The 17890-nt window shown below is 53.4% G+C and overlaps 1 protein-coding gene across 1 annotated transcript; it reads left to right on the forward strand.

The window, feature by feature from the left end:
* The first annotated feature begins 2919 nt into the window (after positions 1–2919).
* On the forward strand, positions 2920–17811 carry SLC5A5 (solute carrier family 5 member 5). Its single transcript, XM_006057919.4, has 15 exons — positions 2920–4993; positions 5863–5928; positions 6277–6328; positions 6509–6576; positions 7468–7622; positions 8015–8155; positions 8230–8359; positions 9129–9217; positions 9905–10017; positions 10092–10162; positions 10571–10657; positions 10739–10932; positions 13499–13623; positions 14383–14498; positions 15594–17811. The coding sequence occupies exons 1-15, from the start codon at positions 4637–4639 to the stop codon at positions 15756–15758; spliced, it is 1929 nt and encodes a 642-aa protein (XP_006057981.3). The 5' UTR covers positions 2920–4636; the 3' UTR covers positions 15759–17811.
* The last annotated feature ends 79 nt before the right edge of the window (positions 17812–17890 follow it).

Below are 17890 nucleotides of genomic sequence, written 5' to 3' on the forward strand. Positions count from 1 at the left end.
CCCACTCAGCCTTAGTTTTTTCTTGTATAAACTGGAAATGGTGATCCCTTAGGTCTCAGGTGGGGGGCTTCAGATGAGCTAGAGGTTGAGAGGCCAGAAATGTCAGGTGGGAGAATATACCACCAGGAAAGTGGAAGGCCAGGGAGGGCCCCACAAAGGCCCCTCATGCACACCCATCCCCGCCTTAAAGCTCTGCCAAAATTTGATCCACATTACAGCTGGGGAATGGGGTCAATCTCATAGGAGGCCCTCAGCTTGCTAACACACCTATTCATACCCCCATCCTGCAGTCTACTCATCGTCACATAACCTTGTCCATTCACACCCCTACCACGTAACCACCCCTGGCAACTACCCCACAAAGCGTGCATAGCGCAGTCGTCCAGAAGCTGGCTAGAGGTGAGGACCACTGAGGCGAACCCTCAAGTCTCCAGTAGTAGTGCCAGGACCAACCAAGCACAAAGGCCCGGAGCCAGGGAGAAATGGGCCCTTCTGTGTGGGCCTGTGGAGCAAGACAGGCCACTTGGATTGCTGGCTCCCCTCAGCGGTCAGCTTGGGCCTAGGGACAAGACTTTTCTCCGGCTCACGCGGCCAACCCAAAGGTGGGCAGGAATCTGCACCCCACAGGCCCTTAGGTGCTGAGGCACTTCCAGGTCCCGCCCCCGGGCTTCTCCAGGTGCCGGGTGTCCCAGACTGGACAGGGCTGGGAGCCCTGGAGGAGAGCCACACCTCCCTGACCCACCCCGCACCTCACTTCTGAGTCAGGCAAGGCAACTGGGGGCCCCGGGTGACCCGTGGTAGATCCTGAAACCCAGAGAGACTCTGGGAACCACAGGATCAGAATCCTCAGGGCTTGGAATCAGGGAATCGTACAGGAAATGACAGCCACTGGTGGTAATAATTGTTTGCTTTTACTGAATGCAGGATGGGATGTTCAAGGACATACCCAGCAGGCCATGCTGGAACAGCTCACAACCTCTCATCTCTGACCCCTGCCCTGTCTCCAAGGAGACATGAGAACACTGGGGATGCCCAGTCAGCAGCCAGGAGTGGTGGCAGCAGAAATCTCAGCACCCCGACATCCTTGCCCCTTTTGCTTAGACCACTGCTGCTGGGCTCTTGGGGACTGCCCTGCTCCTCTCCCCTATCCAGGGGGAGTCCTCGGGTCCTACCTGCCCTCCTCCCATCCCATAATTGGAATCACAGTCAGGGAAGGCATAACTGCTTCCCCTCCCTCCCTGCCCTCCTCCACACTTCCCCCCACCCGCCACCAACCACCCAGCAGGGCTTCTAATTCTGAGCCTATCCTCCAGGAAATCCACAACATGTTCTGAATCTACCCATTTTTCCCCACCCTCAACCCCTGCCATGGACCTGGTGGGTTTTTCAGAACCTGTGGTGATTTAGTCGCTAAGTCGTGCCCAAATCTTATGACCCAATGGCCTGCCAGGCTCTTCTGTCCATGGGATTTCCCAAGCAAGCAAGCATGCCGGGGTGGGTTGCCAGTTCCTTCTCCAGGGGTCTTCCCGACCCAGGGATCGAACCCGGGTCTCCTTTGCAGCTGGACTCTTCATCAACTGACCCATCAGGGAAACTAGGTCCCTCATTTGCTCCAGACTCTCCAATTGCTCCCACCCAGTTCCCTCAGAATAAAATCCAGACTCTTTCCAAGGCTCAAGGTCTACAGTGATCCTCCCTGTCCTGCTCTTTCCAACCTCAGAGCCCTATCCCCAGCTCTCTTCAAACCTGGCTCATTCTCTGCCTGCAGGGTCCCTCTCTGAGACCTCATATTAAGTGTCCCCCACCTCCCTCCCCCAGGCTGTCTCCATCTCTGACCTTGCTTCACTCTTGTCATCTGTTAGCTTCTGAAATGGGTATTCGTCTGCTGGCTTGATCAGAGCCCTGCGGCCATGAGCAGGGCATGTCCACCTGGATCCTGTTGTGTGCCCAGTGGCTGGTGCAGGGCCCTGCACACAGTAGGTGCTTAATGAAAGGGACTCAGCCCAAGTGTTGTCTGCAGCCTGGACCCTCCTTCCACCAGGGTAGGAGAAGAGAGGAGCTGGCAAGGGACAATTCCCTACCCCAAACCCCTTGGGAAGACAGGACAGCTTTTGCCCGAACTTGCATCAATCTGCATATATTTGCATGTTATTGCTTGGCTTTGTGGGGAATCTTCCAGCATTTCCCTTTCCCAACAGGTTTTTGAGGAGGATGCAGCAGAGAAGGGAAGGGAGGAGGAACGCGGTATCCTCCGCACCCTTCTGGCAAAGGCAAATGGTGTTCAGTTCAGTTCAGTTGCTTAGTCCTGTCCGACTCTTTGTGACCCCATGAACCACAGCACGCCAGGCCTCCCTGTCCATCATCAACTGCTGGAGTTTACTCAAACCCATGTCCATTAAGTTGGTGATGCCATCCAACCATCTCATCATCTGTCATCCCCTTCTTCTCCCGCCTTCAATCTTTCCCAGCATCAGGGTCTTTTCCAATGAGTCAGCTCTGCATCAGGTGGCCAAAGTATTGGAGTTTCAGCTTCAACATCAGTCCTTCCAATGAATATTCAGGACTGATTTCCTTTAGGATGGACTGGTTGGATCTCCTTGCAGTCCAAGGGACTCTCAAGAGTCTTCTCCAACACCACAGTTCAAAAGCATCAATTTGGTGCTCAGCTTTCTTTATAGTCCAACTCTCACATCCATACATGACTACTGGAAAAACCATAGCCTTGACTAGACGGACCTTTGTTGGCAAAGTAATGTCTCTGCTTTTGAATATGCTATCTATGTTGGTCATAACTTTCCTTCCAAGGAGTAAACGTCTTTTAATTTCATGGCTGCAGTCACCATCTGCAGTGATTTTGGAGCCCCCAAAATAAAGTCTATCACTGTTTCCACTGTGTCCCCATCTATTTGCTATGAAGTGATGGGACCAGATACCATGATCTTAGTTTTCTGAATGTTGAGCTTTAAGCCAACTTTTTCACTCTTCTCTTTCACTTTCATCAAGAGGCTCTTTAGTTCTTCTTCGCTTTCTGCCATAAAGCGAAGGGTGCATCCCAGCAGACAATAGATGCCCGTGTGGAGCCGTGGCATCACATCTCCAGGGAGGAGTAGGTCGGCTCTGCAGCCCTGCACGGAGACAGAATAAGACAGTCCTGGGTCAAAGGAGAGGCTGCCTGGCGGTCACTGGACCCAGCTTGGGTGATGTGTGTAGGCCAGAGGAGGCCACCAGGGGGCGGCAGAGGCCGAGGAGGGTCCCAGTGCCCTAGGAGGACAGATTCTCAGATCCCTCCCGCTTATGGAGGAGAGAATCCAGCTTTTGGAGGTCCAGCTAGGACTCAAACCCAGGGGCCAGAACCTCCAGATGACAAAGTGTGGGTTTCTTGAGGGCATGACCCAAGACAAGGGACTCCCCCTTCCTCTGTACCTCTGGTCTCATTTGTGAGACATGCCAGACACTACTTCCCCAGGTAGTCATGTCCTTCCATTTTTTGGGAACATGGTCATAGACAGCCCCTCTGCCATGACCGCCATTTTACACTTAATGTCTGGCACAGAGTAGACTCTCAATACATGTTTGGTGAAGGAACCAATGAATACATGAAGAAATGAATGAATGAGGTACTTGTTCTGTGCCAGGCTTGTGTTACACAGGTTCAGTTTGTTCCTCTGAGGCAAGGGCTATTTTATGCCCATTTACAGATGGGGAAACTGAGGCCCAGAGAGACGCAAAGTCTCTCTCAAATATGGATGGCATTCAGGACTTGAAGGAACCTGTTGCCTTCCACTCAACTTAGCCTGAGGGCCGGGTTCGGTGATGCCCTCCTGCTAGGCTCTAGAGAAATGGAGAGGGTCAAAGTACCAATTGAGGGAGGGGTTCAAGCAGAGCAAATTTTCCCTATGGGACCCTGCAACCTTGAAAGTAACCCCAGTTCTGTGGGTGAGTGAGCTCCCCTTAGCTCAGGGTACAAAAGCACAACAGGGATCTGAAAGCTGGGCCACTGCTCCCAGCTGTATGGCCTCAGTTTCCCCACCTGTCCAAGGGAGACATTAACAGTTTATGGTCAGCGGAAAGTGCCCCACAAAGCAGGGGGAAAGGGGGCATTTGGGAGCCTCCCCCCAGCCCCCAGCAGCCACCTAAGTGTCCTGTCCACAGGGCGGAAAGGGTGCGGGTCCTGCCCTCCCCAGGTCTGGGGGCGGAGTCTCGCCGACCCGGAGCCCAATAAATCCGCCGCCCGCCGCCGGCGGGAGCTGCCCCTTTAAGCCCCACCGAGACCTCCTGCTGTCAGCCCTGAGCACAGCTCCCAAGGACGGGGACAGACGTCCGGGCGGGGGGACGTACCGCTTGCACCGGGCGCCTGGACGGAGCGAGAGACCAGGTGGACGGACAGACAGACGCGAAGACGAAGAGGGGTGACAGGGAGGCAGAGGAGCTGCGGCGAGGAGCCAGTTTTCTCGCCCAGGGAGCCCCGGGCCGCGGGGGCCCAAAGGGGACAGGCGCGCGGTGTCGCTGCCGCCGCTGAGCATCCTGCTACCTGAGCGCTGTCTTGCCTCCTCGGCCGCTGCCAACTTCCCTCAGCCGAGACACGCGGGGTGGCTGGAAGAGGCCAAGGACGCGCCTGTCCCCTCCCGCGCACCTCATGGCCACCGTCGAGGCAAAGGAGAGGGCCACGTTCGGAGCCTGGGACTACGGGGTCTTCGCCCTTATGCTACTGGTGTCTACCGGCATCGGGCTGTGGGTCGGGGTAGCGCGAGGCGGGCAGCGCAGCGCCGAGGACTTCTTCACCGGGGGTCGGCGCCTGTCCGCCCTGCCGGTGGGCCTCTCTCTGGCCGCCAGCTTCATGTCGGCGGTCCAGGTGCTGGGGGTGCCAGCCGAGGCCTACCGCTATGGCCTCAAGTTCCTCTGGATGTGCCTGGGACAGCTGCTCAACTCTCTGCTCACTGCCCTGCTCTTCCTGCCGGTCTTCTACCGCCTGGGCCTCACCAGCACCTACGAGGTACTGGGCAGGGACCCGGAGGGCCTGAGGACCTGCCTGACTGTGAACGCGGGGACGCGGCAGGGGAGGCCCTAAGGCTCTGAACCGTGGTGCAGGGGGCCGCACCTGCCCGCCCCGGGTGCTGTAACTGGGGCGCCTCCAAGATGGACAGGTGGGGAGGGTTCTGGGAAGAAGCCTCAGGCAGTGAGGCCGGGGCAGGAAGGAGGAAGAGGAACCGGCGTCCGGGTTCTCTTTGGTGGAAACTCGCTCAGGGCGGAGCCAGGCTCGGCCAGGGGCGCGCTCACACGTGAACAGGCACACCCCTGCCCCCTCGCCCCGCAAGCCTGGGCTTGCGTCCACCCGAGTGACTGCCTGGAGGCAGGCTCCGGATTCGCAATCCCGCTTCCCCGCAGCTTGCTTCCTACCTTCCTCGAGGGGTTGCCTCTCCGCTCGGCTTGCCCAAGACTTCGCTCCGGGGCAGTGAGCACGAAGATTACAATCTTGACCGGTCGTACAGTAGACAGCCAGTCACAGGCACTGTCTGTATCTTGCGAAAGTTGACTCAGAGCGGCGGCAGCCCCAGGGGAACGATCAGACATGAGTGGGAGCGTGTGGGACCAATGTGTGCACGCTTGATGGTGCAGTCCTACGGGCACACGCCTTATGCACAGGCGCGGGGATGGCGAGTGTGCACAAGTGTGTGCAGATAGATTGGAAAGGATGCTTGGCGGGAGCCCTCCGCCCCCCTCTCCCCCGTGGGCAAGAGTGTGGAGTTGTCCTCCGGGGGGCGGGCAGAAGCCAAGAGGGCGGGTGAAGGACCGACCCAGAAGCCTCGGGTCCCTGAATGGGGACTCTCCAGGTGACCACGAACCCTCGGCTTCTCCTTGTAGTACCTGGAGATGCGCTTCAGCCGGGCTGTGCGGCTCTGCGGGACTCTGCAGTACCTGGTGGCTACAGTGAGTGGCCTCGGCCCCGCGCTCGCCCCCAGGGTCCAGCTCGGGTCAAATATCTGATGGTCCCGCCCACAACCCCGCTCCCACCCCTCACGACCCCACTCCCACTCTGCAAAGCCTTGTCCAGGCCCCGCCCACAATCCTTCTGGCCCCGCCCCAGGAGGCTCTATTTGCAAGTCTGGCCCACCGGCCTCTCGCAGACCTCCTACCTGACCCCACCCCGATCCCGCGTGGCCCGGCCCATCTGCCCTCAGTCAAGTACCCCAACCGGCCTCCTCCCCCTAGCTCCTTCCTAATACCCTCTTCGCACAGGTGCCCCCCAACCTCCCTGCCCTTGCCCTCTATCTGCAGATGCTGTACACCGGCATAGTGATCTACGCCCCCGCGCTCATCCTGAACCAAGGTTTGAATGGGCGGGGGTGGGGAGGGGTGGTGGCGGGAAGGAACAAAGGCTTAGAGACTTGCCGGGGTGAGGGACAGCTCTAGGAGAGAAGAATCCTACCTGACTCCCCAAAAGGCCCCAGGACAGTGAAAGCCAAGCTTTTGGCCTGCAAATTGACCTAACAGGAGGGTTTCCTTGCAGTGACAGGGCTGGACATCTGGGCATCGCTCCTGTCTACCGGAGTCATCTGCACCTTCTACACTACTGTGGTGAATGTCCCTCTACCCCCACCCCACGTGGGGCTGCATGCCCACTGAGTGGGAGAGCCCCTGGGCAGGCCCATTCACTTCCCTCCCTTCCCTTTCTCCAGAGGAAGACTGTGTCCCAACTGGGCCTACTTCCTCATCTTTATTATGAAAGGTGATTTGAAAGGCTTATTGCTGAAAGTCCAAGGATAAGGCTTGGCTGGATCCAGGGGCTACAACAGAGCCCTCTGTGTTCTCTCCCATCTGTTAAGAACCTCATTAGCTCTGGGCTTCCATCCCTTTGGGCTTTATTCTAGCAGAAAGTGAGTTCCTGTTTCAGGATGGACTGACTGAAGTCCCAGGAGGGTTCTGTCTGTCTGGCACTGGTATTCAGTTAAGGATGAGCCATTCGCAGAGGTTTGGGGAGCTAGGATGTTCTGTTGGCTATTCCTGGAGTTGGGAGCAAGATTAGCCTCACCTGAATGACCTGGAAGTGCGGAAGGGGCTTCTCCAAAGGAAACCAAGGAGCTGCCAAGGGAAGGCAAAGATGTGAAGGCTGGATGGGTAAAAACAGCAGCTAATAATAACAGTAGTAGCAATAATTATAATAATAGTGGCAGCCATCACTCACTGAACACTTGTATGTGCCAGATGCTCTTCCAAATATTTTTCTTGTATTAATTAATTTATTCCTTGCAATGATACCCTGAAGAAGGTACTATTATTAACCCCATTTTACAGATGAGAAAACTGAGGCAGAGAAAGACCATTGGTCCCAGCCACTACTGGAGGCCAGGCCAAATCCCCGCCAGGTCCCCCGCCTGACTCCTCCTCCCTCCCACCTCTGCTCTGCCCTACAGGCCGCAGACAGATCCCCATCTGACCCCCTATCTCCCTCTCTGTCACACCTTGCAGGGCGGCATGAAGGCTGTGATCTGGACCGACGTATTTCAGGTCTTAGTGATGCTGAGTGGTTTCTGGGTTGTCCTGGCTCGTGGAACTGCGCTCGTGGGTGGACCTGGGCAAGTACTCGAGCTTGCCAAGAACCACTCCCGGATCAACCTGATGGAGTACGTGAAAATGTAGAGGAAGATATGGCAGAGTGATGGAGCTGGCATCTCTGCCCTGGGAGAAGCCAGCCAATGGCGCCTCCCCCAGGAAGCCCTTCTTGCTCCCCTCCCCAAACAGAAAACCTAGACAACACCCTGGCTCCTGCTCTCTGGGAATTGAAGGCTCTCTGAGATCCCAGTTAAGCACAGAAAAAAAATGTTTTTTGGATACATGTGGATGACTCAATAAACCCATGAACTTTTAGTCTGGCAAACTCCTGTTCACACTTCAAAACCTAGCCCCAAATGTCCCTTTAAGACCCATCAGGTCCAGAATAGGCATCTGGGGCAACTTGGGAGGGAGAAGTCAGCGTAGCATTCCCACATGGCTGACTTGCCCCGTCCTCATCCAGCTTTGACCTGGACCCGAGGAGCCGCTACACATTCTGGACTTTTGTTGTGGGTGGCACGTTGGTGTGGCTCTCCATGTACGGGGTGAACCAAGCACAGGTGCAGCGCTACGTGGCCTGTCGCACGGAGAAGCAAGCCAAGCTGTGAGTATTTGGCAGGGTGCCTCTGGGCTGTGCCGGCCCCTGCCTGCAACCCTGAGACCACCTCGCCCCTCCAGGGCCGTGCTCATCAACCAGCTGGGCCTGTTCCTGATCGTGTCCAGCGCTGCCGCCTGTGGTGTTGTCATGTTCACGTTCTACCTCGACTGTGACCCTCTCCTGGCGGGGCGCATCTCTGCCCCAGACCAGGTGAGTCTGGTCCAGGCTCCTAGGCCACTCCTATCCACCCACCCTCACTGTGAGCCTCTGGGTGAGTCTCTGGGGGTGAAGCTGGAAAAGTATTCCTAGTGGAGAGATAGTCTGTGCAAATGTCCAGAGGCAGGAAAGAACTCAACACAGAGGAGGATCTGGGAGGTAAGGCAATGTTATGGCGGAGGGGAGGGGCATTTCAGACTCCCTGAGGGATATCAAGGAGGCCATGGGACCACAGTTCAGCATGAAATGATGACACTACCCATAACGACCAGCTCTCACGTCCCAAGTACCTACACTGTGCCTCACGCCCCGTCACGAGCAGTTAGTTTCCCATCAAAATCTTTCAACATGTGATGAGGCCAAGACTGCCATGGCCCTTGATTTACAGATGAGGAAACTGAGGCGGGAGATCAGAAGTAAAGCAATTGCCTGAGGTCCACAGGCAAGTCGGGGTAGCACCAAGGCCAGGACCCAGACGTGCTCACTCTGGGAGGAGCTCTGACCATGGGGTTCAGAGTCCATGGGGTTGGATCCCAGACTGCCTGTGTAACCTCAAGCAAGGAGTGACCCCCTTTGGCCTCACTGGCTTCATCAGTAAAGTGGGAATGACTCAGGATCGCAGAGTCAGTCAACAAACATGCGCTGAGTGCCCACTGTGAGTCTGGTCTGCACTGGGTGTTGGGAATGTGCAGTGTGAGGACAGATAGATGCCCTCACCCTTGGGGCATTGCTGTCCTGGAGGTTGACCCCTGACTCCCTTCAGTACATGCCCCTGCTGGTGCTGGACATCTTTGAGGACCTGCCTGGAGTCCCTGGGCTCTTTCTGGCCTGTGCCTACAGCGGCACCCTCAGGTGAGTGACCCTGCCCTCTCACTTGGCCACATCTGAGCCCCTGGGGCCTCGTTGTAATGTTCTGAGCACGTCCAGAGTTTACTGCTCAGTCCCCAGTAAGTGGGGTCCAGTAGAAGGCATACCCTGGGCACAAGGAGCCCAGATCCGGGATCTTTACCCCTATTGCGCAGCAGGGTTACACTCAATTCCTTTCCTTTCCTTCTTTCTGTCCTCCCTCCCTCAAACAAATGTTTGTCGAGCACCTACGGGGCAGGTACTGCTGTTCTGAATACTGGGGCACAGCTGTGACGGAGAGGTCCCCCACTCCTGCCCTTAGGCCTCACGCTCTGGCAGTTTCAGATCTCCCCTGACTTCTGGTCGCATCGCTGCTCCTGCTGTGACCACAGTCTATGTGGCTCTTCTCTGCACCCCATCACTGCTTTGTAATGAGACGTGTCATTCATGTCCTCGGTCATGGGTGTCCTTGCTCCCGTGAGGGTATCTCAGGTCTGCAGGGAGAGTGGGGAGGCGGACCTCTCCTCTGCTCTTGAAGGATTCTGTTGCCCAGGCCTCTGCCCTTGGGCTGGGCTGGGTCCTGGCAGGCCAGTTGGTGTGGGTAGCTGGGGGCCTCCTCCAGCAGGTAAGCCCTGGGGGCAAGAGGCGGCCAGTCCCTGAGGACACCCCCTCCTTCCTACTCCCCTCTTCCAGCACTGCGTCCACCAGCATCAATGCCATGGCTGCCGTCACTGTGGAAGATCTCATCAAACCTCGGCTGCCGAGCCTGGCCCCTCGGAGACTGGTCATCATCTCCAAGGGGCTCTGTGAGTTGGGGGGACCTGGGTGGGGGGCCGGGGCAGCCTCTCCCCACTGACAGAGCCATCCGCATCCGCTACAGCGCTCATCTACGGCTCAGCTTGTCTCACCGTGGCGGCTCTGTCGTCCCTGCTGGGGGGCGGTGTCCTCCAGGTAAGTACCCCACCCCGTCCAATCTTCCCAAGAGGTGAGGCATCATCTCTTTGAGACTCAGAGAAGGTTATACATGTCGATGGCAGAACTGAGTTCTGACACGCCACCAGCAGGATGGCCACCGCCTGGCCTGAAACAGGGATGCTGGGAGATGGGAGTAGTGACCTGGGAGCAAGAAGAGCCTTCTCCTGGCATGGTCATGGAACCAGATTTGTCAAGAGAGCGAATCTGCATCTTTGGGAGAGAGATAAGAATAGGGGATCCCTTCCCCTTTAGAGAAACGGAGGCATAGAGGAGTCTCAAGACCGCCAGTAGAGTTCCCCAGGTCTTCCTTTCCCAGCGGGTAAACTGAGGCTAGGAAAGGTGGGACGACTCTGCCTTCAGTCGCCCTCCCACCCACTCTCCCAGGGCTCCTTCACCGTCATGGGAGTCATCAGCGGCCCTCTCCTCGGAGCCTTCATCCTGGGGATGTTCGTCCCCACCTGCAACACACCGGTGAGTATTAATAGGCGGGTGACGGACAAGGAGTGCCAGTGGGTCAACATCGACCCCCGCTGACACTGGGTCCCTCACCAGGGCGTCCTGTCCGGGCTGGCAGTGGGCTTGGCGCTGTCGCTGTGGGTGGCCGTGGGCGCCACTCTCTACCCGCCTAGCGCGCAGTCCATGGGGGTCCTTCCATCGTCAGCGTCCGGCTGTGCTGTGCCCTCAGCCAACGCCTCTGGTCTCCTGGACCCTCTTCTCACTGCCAACGCCTCCAGCAGGGTCTCCAGGTAAACTCTGAGCGGGGAAGCGTGGCCAGAGAGAGTGTGGTTGCGGAGGGATCCTGAAGAGGAGTCCCTATTGGGAAGGAGAAGGTGCGGGGCGGGGCTTGGGAATCGGGGAGTAGGGCATTCCCCGCAGAAGGAAGAGAAAGTGCGAAGTCTCTGAGGTCAGGGTTCAGTGTATGCTTTCCAACTATGGTGAGGTTAGAGTGGATTTAATGGCAGAAGAAAGGATAGGAGATGAGGTTCAACCAGAGAAATTGGATTCTTTTTAAACTGTGATATCATTTACAGACCAAAGTAGCCATTTAACAGCGGTTTCTGGTATATTCACCAGGTTATCCAATCATCACCACTATCTCAAGAACATTTCCATTACCTCAAAAACAAAAAAGACAAAAGCCCCAAACCCTGTACAATTTAGCAGTCACTGCCCATTTCCACCTCCCTCTAGCACCTGACTTCCCTGGAGGCTCAGACGGTAAAGAATCCACCTGCAATGCGGAAGACATGGGTTCAGTCCCTGGGTCGGGAAGATCCCCTGGAGAAGCGAATGGATACCTAGTCCAGTATTCTGGCCTGGAGAATTCTATGGACTGTAAAATCCATGGGGTCACAAATGGTGGGAAAGGACTGAGCGACTTTCACTTCTAGTCCCAGGCAACCACTAATCTACTTTTTGTCGCTATGGCCTTGCCTGCTGAGCACGTTTGGTATAAATGGAATTGTGCACCATTTGGCCAGTTGTGCCCAGCTTCCTTCACTCAGAATGATGTTTTTAAGGGTTGTCCACACTGGAGTGTGTCCCACTGCTTCATTCTTTTATGACCTCAGAGTATTTCACTGTAGGGATGGACCAGTTTGGTTTATCCTTCATCAGTCGATGGACATTTGGGTAGTTTCTACTTTTTGGTGAGTGTGACTAGTGCTGTTATGAATGTTTGTGTACAGATGCTGGTGTGGACATATATTTTCTTTTTTCTTGGTATATACCTAGGAGTAGAATTGCTGGGTCATATGGTAATTCTATATTTAGCATTTAAGAAACCACCAGATTATTTTGCATAGCCACTGCATCATTTTACATCCCTACCAGAAATATATAAAGATTCCAACTTCTCCACATCCTGCCAATACTTATTATTATCCCCTTCTTTTTTTCTGAATTCTAACCATCCTACTGGGTATGAAATAATACTCATTGTAGTTTTGATTTGCATTTCCCAACGGTGACCCACTCCAGTACTCTTGCCTGGAAAATCCCATGGATGGAGGAGCCTGGTGGGCTGCAGTCCATGGGGGTCGCTAAGAGTCGGGCATGATTGAGCGATTTCACTTTCATGCATTGGAGAAGGAAATGGCAACCCACTACAGTGTTCTTGCCTGGAGAATCCCAGGGACAGAGGAACCTAGTGGGCTGCTGTCTATGGGGTCGCACAGAGTCGGACACGACTGAAGTGACTTAGCAGCCGCAGCAATGACTAATGATGTTGACAGTCTTTTCATGTGCTTATTGGCCATACTTATATCTTCTTCGGACAAATGTCTTCTCAAATCCCTTGCTCATTTTTAAATTGGGTTATTTGTCTTTTCATATTGAGTTCTAATTTATATGTTCTTTATATCTTTATTCTTGATATTAGATCTTTATCAGATGTATGATTTGCAAATGTCTTCTCCCATTCTCTGGGTTATCTTTTCATTCTGTTGACAGTATCCTTTGATACACAAAAGTTTTCCATTTGGATAAAGTCCAATTTATCCTTTTTTTTTTTTTTTTACTGGAGTCGGTTTCCATTTCCTGCTCCAGGGGATCTTCCTGACCCAGGGATCAAACCTGCGCCTCCTGCATTGGCAGGCGGGTTCTTTACCACTGAGCCACCTGAGAAGTCCCTCTGTGTTTGTTTTGTTTGGCCGTGTTGTGCTGCTTGTGAGATCTTAGTTCCCTGACTAGGGGTTAGACACAAGCCCTCAGTAGTTAAAGCATGGAATCCTAACCACTAGACCATCAGGGAATTACCTCCGTTTTCTTTGGTTGCTTGAGCTTTTGGTTTCATATCTAAGAAAGTATTGCCAAACCCATGGTCATAAAGATTCATACCTGTTTTCTTCTTAGAGCTTAATTTGGTTTGATTCTGAGGGTGATAAGCAGAAGCAGGAGGCAACCTGAGTTACATTTTATTTGTATGTGCTCAGTCATGTCCAACTCTTTGCAACTGTAGTGGACTGTAGTGTGCCATGGAATTTTCCAGGCAGGAATACTGGAATGGGTTGCCATTTTCTCCTCCAGGGGATCCTGACCTAGGGATGAAACCCACGTCTCTTGCACCTCCTGCACTGGCAGGCAGATTCTTTACTGAGCCACCTAGGAAGCCCTGAGTTATGTTTTAGTAATGTTCCTCTGCTTGTGTGTAGACATTGCCTGAAGGTGTTGGTGGGATAGCAAGAAGGAAGGAGAATTGGCATACATCCAGACAAGCAATCATGAAGGACTGGGCTGGGTTGTGAGAGTGTAGACAGGAGGAAGCAAATGAAATGGATTTTAGATTCATGCTCATCTCTCTCTCTCTCTTAGCTTGGAAATGGACCCTGATCAGCAAACCTTAGCTGACAACTTCTATGCCATTTCCTATCTCTATTACGGTGCCTTGGGCACACTGTGCACTGTGCTATGTGGAGCCCTTGTCAGCTGCCTGACGGGTAAGGAGGGCATATGGCATCCTTAGAGGTCACCCTGTCCACCTTCTGCCTCTAGGACCCGCAGGGAGGGGGAGGAGGACCGTTCTGTCAGTCAAGCGGCCACTGTATACTAGCCGCATCTGCACCCTTTTGCTGCATCGCCTTCATGACACCCTCCACCTTGTGGGATTTGTCCTATTTTGCAAAGGCAGAAACTGAGGCATCCCCTTTCCACCTCTATTCTCTCTTCAGCTCCAAAGATAATGTCTTTGCTGGAGGATGTGGGATGGTGGGGGAGGGGGGTGGGTGGGTCCACAAGACGCTGTCCTTGGTGCTGAAATATCTTTTCCCCGAAGTCTTGGCAACTCCGTGCCCTTCTGGAAACTCTGAATCCTGTCAAGAAGTGGAAAGAGATTAAAAGAAATCAATAGTGATAAGAATACCTATTCTCTCTTCCTGAGTCTCAGACTTTCCATTCACCAGGGCTCTACTGGGTCCTTCTCCAAGTTCGGCAATATTCTAGACACTGGGGACACAGCAGCAAATGGAGCCATGTGCCGGACCCTCCTGGCCACCCACTCTTGTCTATTACAACCTCTCACTGTGTAGATGAGAAAGTGAGGCCCAGAGAGGGGCAGAGACTTGCCAGTGTTCCCAGTGAGTCACTGTCGGATCTGGGTTTGGAAGCCATCAGAGATCCCCCTTTTCCTCCCCAGGGCTTGGTCTCCAGTTTCCCTGCCACCCTCCCTAAATAACTCCATTTTCTCTCTGCCCCCTTAGGCCCCACCAAGCGCAGTGCCCTGGGTCCCGGTCTGCTCTGGTGGGACCTCATGCGGCAGACAGCATCAGTGGCCCCCAAGGAAGAGGTGGCCACCCTGGATGATGGTTTGATGAAGGTCAGTCTCAGGGCTGGGATCCCAGAGCAGGGGGAGGGGCAGTGAAGTGGCTTCAGGTGCTCTGTTTGTGACGTTAACTCAGGGAAGTGACATGGTGAGTCACCGTCTTCGTCTTTCTCAACTTCTTACCGCCAGTGGAAAGGTGCAGCTGGGAGCTAGTACGTCTTCAACGCTTTCTATTACTCACTTTAACAAGGACTGAGCAGACTTTCATACTCTTCATTTTCATTGTATCTGTTTTTACAAATGCCTCCAGTCTATGACAAGTGAAGCTGGCTTGCCTTTCAGTTATTGACATAAAGTCTCTCCTGAAAATAAAATTGCTTAATTCAAAAGTGAGTCAACTTAGAAAAAATCTTACATAAGAAACATGATAGGGGGTAGACCAACATTGACCAGAGCTGTGTGGTTGCTATGGGAATGCCCTGAGTTTAGGAAACACTGTCCCTGGGGGGTCTGACCCAGGTCTGCTCCTGCTTTGGATTCCCCATTTCATTCCTTTATTCATTAAGCACTAGCTGTGTACCCAGACATGCTCTGGCAGGGGCAGAAGGAAGCTAAAGCAAGAAAGGAATAGGGTCTAAGCAGGTGGTGAGTATTAGGAAGAAAATAAAACAGGATATGGTGATGGGGGTGGCCTCTTGGATGAGGTGACATTATTAATGTCCAGAATGAGAAGGAGACAACTACTGGGAAATCTGAGTGAAGGAGGAGGGCACAGCAGGTGCAAAGGTCCTGAGGTCAGAGCAGACTCAATGGTGAGGGCAGGGATTTGGGATTTGAAGTGTTTTAAAGCTTCCTCCAGCTGCTGTGGGGAAATAATTTGTTTTCTTGAAGAATAGGTGGAGTCAGAGAAAGGAGAGGTACAGGCATCCATGGACGCATGGACGGGCTGGACCATAGGTGACACAGCCATGGGGGAGAGAAGTGGGTGGAGGTTTTGGAGGCAGAAGGGACAGGACTTGCCAAGGTGATATTGTGCCACTCTTCCCAGGCTCTGTCCTCCCAGAGCTTCTGTCCCCATCTGGAGAATATCTGAGCTGACACGGCAGAAGTGGAGGCTCTGACAGGGACTTTCTTCTCTCCTTCCCCCAGGGTGCTGAGGAGTTGCCCGCTGGAACCAAGAGGCCTTCTGACTTTCTGCCCACCGATGAGGACCATCTGCTTTACCTGGGTCAGAAGGAGGTGAATGGAGCTGGTTCCAGGCCACCAGGCAGTGAACACGACAAAGGTCTTGACTTGAAGGAGACAGACCTCTGAACTAGTTGGGGACTGACCACCTGGGATGGGACCTCAGGGGGCCCATCCCAGACCATGGGCCAATGGCCTTGGGCTCTGATTGGTTAGGTCACATCATATGCAAATAAACTTGGGGCTGCACAACCCCGCCCTATGGGAAGAGGTGAAGCCCTGCTTCCAGAAGATCATCTGATCCTGCCTCCTGCTTCCAACCAGCCCCAAGTCTTAGATGCTATACCCCTGCCCATTCTCCCCAAACAGCCAGAGTTTTCTCTACCTATAAGAGAAAGAGGTTGGAGTCCCCTCTGGACAACATAGGAAACCCCCAGGCCCAACATTGGAGTCTGAGAAAGACCCCAGGTCTTCCTGGGAGATATCTGAACCTTAACAATGATTTTGGAGGTCCTCAGGCCCAAATTCCTGTAACTCACTTCACAGATAGGGCAATTGAGGCCCACAAAGGGCCACTGACTTGGCCAAGGTCACAGAACAAAACAGACTCATTGAGAGCTGGAGGTCAACTCTCCCTCCTTCATCTCCTCCTTGTTTTCCTCCCTTTGGCCTCTGATCTTGGGAGCAGAAAGACAGGAGAAAGGAGAAATAAGGTTGTCAGCCTTCCTGCTGTGCCTGGACACTTTTACCCATCTCATCCATTAAGGACCATGGACCAACTTTACAGAGGAAGAAACCGAGGCTCAGCAAGTCCAGTCAGGGAAGGGACAGGCCTGGGTGCTGCATGATACTGAGGCTCCATCAATGACATGTCACTGGTGTACAGAGTAAGATGGGCCAGGTGAGCTCACATACCAGAGACGCGTCTGACTGTCTGGCCCGTGGTTGGAGTCTTCATCCACACACATCAAATAAATGGACTCTTGATGTTCTGTCCTCTCTGAAAAATCATTCTGGCTGTTACCTTAAATCTCCACAGTCAGATCTGAGTGCAAATCTCTGTATCTCTTGCCTCGAGCCTGCAAAGAATAATCCTGAGTATTTAAAAGCATCAGAGCAAGGTGATCACTCCTGTACCAGGGTGCCTTATACTGTCCTTCCAGACACATAGCTCCCTCTCCCCTCCTCACTCACTCCTGAAGCCTCCCCTCCTCACCCCATCCATGCATCAGCCCTTTTCACTCCATCCACGCATCAGCTGCTAGGGTTTCTGAGAGCTGTCTGTACACACCTCTATCCATGCAGCTGACATGGTTCCCATGGCCTCCAGGGAACTATGCTCTACTCACTTAGAAGTTGGGGCCCCTGTACCAGGTTCAGTATGGTACCCTCAAAATTCATGTCTACCTGGAAATTCAGAATGTGAACTCCATTAAAAATAGGGTCTTGGCAGGTATCCTTAATCGAATTAAGATAAGGTCATACTGGATTGGGATGGGCCCTAAATCCAATGACTGTGTCCTTATTAGAAGAGGAGAAAAGACACAGACACACAGGGAGAAAATCATGAGGACACAGAGGCAGAGATTAATGTACCTATAAGCCAAAGGATGCCAAGGATTCCTGGAGCCACCGGAAGCTGGGAGAGGGGTACAGGAGGGATTCTCTCTTAGAGCCTTCAGAAGAAGCATGGCCCTGCCAACATCGTGATTTCACACTTCAGGCTTCCAGTACTGCTTAAAAAAAGATTAGTTTCTATTGTTTTAAGTTGTGGCAGCCTCAGGAAATGAATACATCCCTCCTGATCTCTCAGCAGCCTGAAACTCTCTGCAGGCTGTTTTATGGATACCTTTAGATTTGGACTTAAAAGTGACCATCACAAATTTTGAATCCATGACTGAATAAAGTGGGACAGACTTTGGGCTCACTGATGGTCCTTCCTCAAAGCAGAGCCTAGATTTGGGGAGGGGCAGTGGTTGGGGCTAAGGCTGCCTGATGCAGGCAGAACAAGCTGATCTGGCTGCTGTTTTAGACATCCAGCCATGTTTTCCTGGGTAGTTCATCCCTTAATATTGCCGAATAATACTTCACTGTATGGATGGACCACAGTTTGTTCATTCATTCACTCACATTCATATTATTTCCAGCTTTTAGCTATTGCAAATAAAGTTGCTGCTAAGAACATTAGTGTACAAGTTTTCTAACATACATTTGAATTTCTCTTGGGTCAATTCCTAAGAATGAAATGGCTGGGTCCAGTG

Source organism: Bubalus bubalis, chromosome 9, assembly GCF_019923935.1.
Source record: "Bubalus bubalis isolate 160015118507 breed Murrah chromosome 9, NDDB_SH_1, whole genome shotgun sequence".
Taxonomy (NCBI): Eukaryota; Metazoa; Chordata; class Mammalia; order Artiodactyla; family Bovidae; genus Bubalus; species Bubalus bubalis.